Source organism: Sphaeroforma arctica (assembly GCF_001186125.1).
Source record: "Sphaeroforma arctica JP610 unplaced genomic scaffold supercont1.4729, whole genome shotgun sequence".
Classification (NCBI taxonomy): domain Eukaryota; class Ichthyosporea; order Ichthyophonida; genus Sphaeroforma; species Sphaeroforma arctica.
The window spans coordinates 67-2,302 of NW_014035829.1; the positions used below are offsets into that span (position 1 = coordinate 67).

The 2,236-nt window shown below is 45.7% G+C and overlaps 2 protein-coding genes across 2 annotated transcripts; both read right to left on the reverse strand.

Annotated features, from left to right (window-relative positions):
* Positions 1-487: 487 nt before the first annotated feature.
* Positions 488-935, reverse strand: SARC_14519 (hypothetical protein; the record flags this gene model as incomplete). The annotated part of the gene is made up of 2 exons (XM_014291346.1): positions 488-565; positions 669-935. The coding sequence occupies 2 exons, from the start codon at positions 933-935 to the stop codon at positions 488-490; spliced, it is 345 nt and encodes a 114-aa protein (XP_014146821.1).
* A 667-nt stretch (positions 936-1,602) lies between these two features.
* SARC_14520 (hypothetical protein) lies at positions 1,603-2,188 on the reverse strand (the record flags this gene model as incomplete). The annotated part of the gene is made up of 1 exon (XM_014291347.1): positions 1,603-2,188. A coding segment is annotated over one exon (586 nt), but the record flags the coding sequence as incomplete, so codon positions are not given.
* Between the last annotated feature and the right edge of the window lie 48 nt (positions 2,189-2,236).

Sequence of the window (2,236 nt, forward strand, 5' to 3'; positions counted from 1 at the left end):
AAGTATCGTGTAAATATCAAGGTAAATAAACGAAATGAGACGTTTAGTAAAGTTAGGTATGCCTCGTGAAAACAGCAATACTCTGAGGGATTGTGAGGCTGAGACATTGCCTATATATAATCCTCTCAGTACTGTATCCGCCGAAGGGATTTTATTTAGTGTTTCGTTGATCTGGTTGGCTGATCGGAGGATCAACTAGGTAACGTTAATAGTCCCTAGAAACCTATATTCGATTGAACCATCTCGCTACCGAAGTATTCAGATATAAATAAAATTGGAAAGTAAAAAAAAGTTCTATTAATAGAACTAGACCAACTCTTTTTGTTTGGTATTTTACTGAGGCCTTTTAATGGCCTCATCCAAATATCTGATATGTAAAATGGAAAAGGTATTAATTAATAAGAACATTAAAACCCAATTTAGGAAACTTAAGTTCCTCGTACTATTAAGAGTACGTTTATATTTTAAGTACTGCTTAAGAGTACGTTTATAACATAGAGTCTAATGTGGAGGCCTGGCTTATTACAATACCAACTCCGGAGCGATGGATGGAGTATCTGTGGAGCTGCAAGACGTGGAAAACGATTGTATTTAAATGGATGAAAATCAGAACATCGGTGCACGTCGCAGATAATATGAACATATATGTCACAACGGCCAATGGCTACTGCGTATTGGCCCTGGTTGGCGCGCCCCGCATCCCGACCCACGGCGGTTGTGTTTTCACTCTGGTTCGTCTCATCGGCCCTGTATCCTACGGCTATGGAATTTGTGGCCTGTTCGTTGCGACCAGCCCCCTTCCCAATAGCCGTGGCATTACCAGACTGGTTCAGGCTACCCGCACTATTCCCAACGGCGATCCCCGACACTGACTGGTTGGTTTCACCGGCCTTCCGGCCGAGGTGGACATTGGTTGACCCTGTAGTCAATCGCATAATTTATTGCTAGTGTTTTATTTCACCGAATATCTGCCAGCACCAGTAGATTTCCGGATTGTGACATGTGTACATTGTTTCATTTTTCTAGATTTTTTTTTGTCCAAGTTACATTTCTACTTCACGTCTGAAATGTAACGATTAAAAACAATGTAATTTTCAAATAATATAATTTAAAAACTATGTAATTTAAAAATTATGTAATTTATATTTTTTTAGGGGTTGTGTTTTTTTAGGGGTTTGCGGTTTCCAAGTCCACGCACCGGGCCTCGAGAGTTGCTAGCTGTGCTGTTAACTGCTGGTTCCGTTTTACCAGTATGGCCGTCAGATTGTTCCATTTGATATCCAGCGCCACACCGTCGATATCGTCGAACACGAGCTCGGGCATGATTTCCTGGACTTCTCCAGCGATAAATCCAAAGTGTGTCTCCTCCTTGTCAACGACACGGCACTCACCCACCATGGCCCTCTTTCTGTACATCTGGTACTGTTCCGTCACAACCGTCTGTTGTTCATCGGACCCATCCTCGACGACTAACACTTTCTCCTCGTTGGCTTCCACCCACGCGTCAAACGACAGGATGGATTCCTAGTCGACCGTGTCGAATTGGGTGTACTTGTTCTTGTTCTTAAAGTTGAATTCCTTGACGACCAGCTTTTCCAGTACCTCCCCAATGTTCCTTAATGTTTTCCTTGGTGTCCAGACTCGAGGTCGTGTACGTGATTTCACCTGTTGCGGGGTTGTACGTTAGCGCGTTGGGTCCCGCCGCGTTCCAGACCGGCTTGACCATAAACGAATCGGGTACCGCATTTGGTAGGTCCGCGGCCGTTGCGTTCAATGTAATTGTGTTGTTGGACGACACCGTATTGATTGCCAGTGCACCCAGTGCGACCACGTACTTCTTTGTCGCCCCGTTAAACTCAAGCGCTCCGTGCCCTATAGCTACACAGTTTCCGCCGTCTCCTGAATAACACGCCGACATACCTACGGCCACCGAATATTGCCCTCCGTTTTCGTACATTGCACCCTCACATATTGCGACGGCGTGTGTACCTTGGCTGGTACGGCCGGCCATGGTTCCGATGGTAACGCCATTACCCTGGGACACCTTCCCCGCATCCGACCCTATGGTAATCGCTGACCCCATCTGGTCCGTCTGACCGGCATTGTACCCTATAGCAATCGCATTGTCATTCTGGTTCGTGTTGCCAGCACTCGTGCCTATCGCAACCGTATCGTCACACTGAGTCGTCTCTGTAGAAATACGGCCTCCGGTCAGTCTAAAATATCAATATCAATT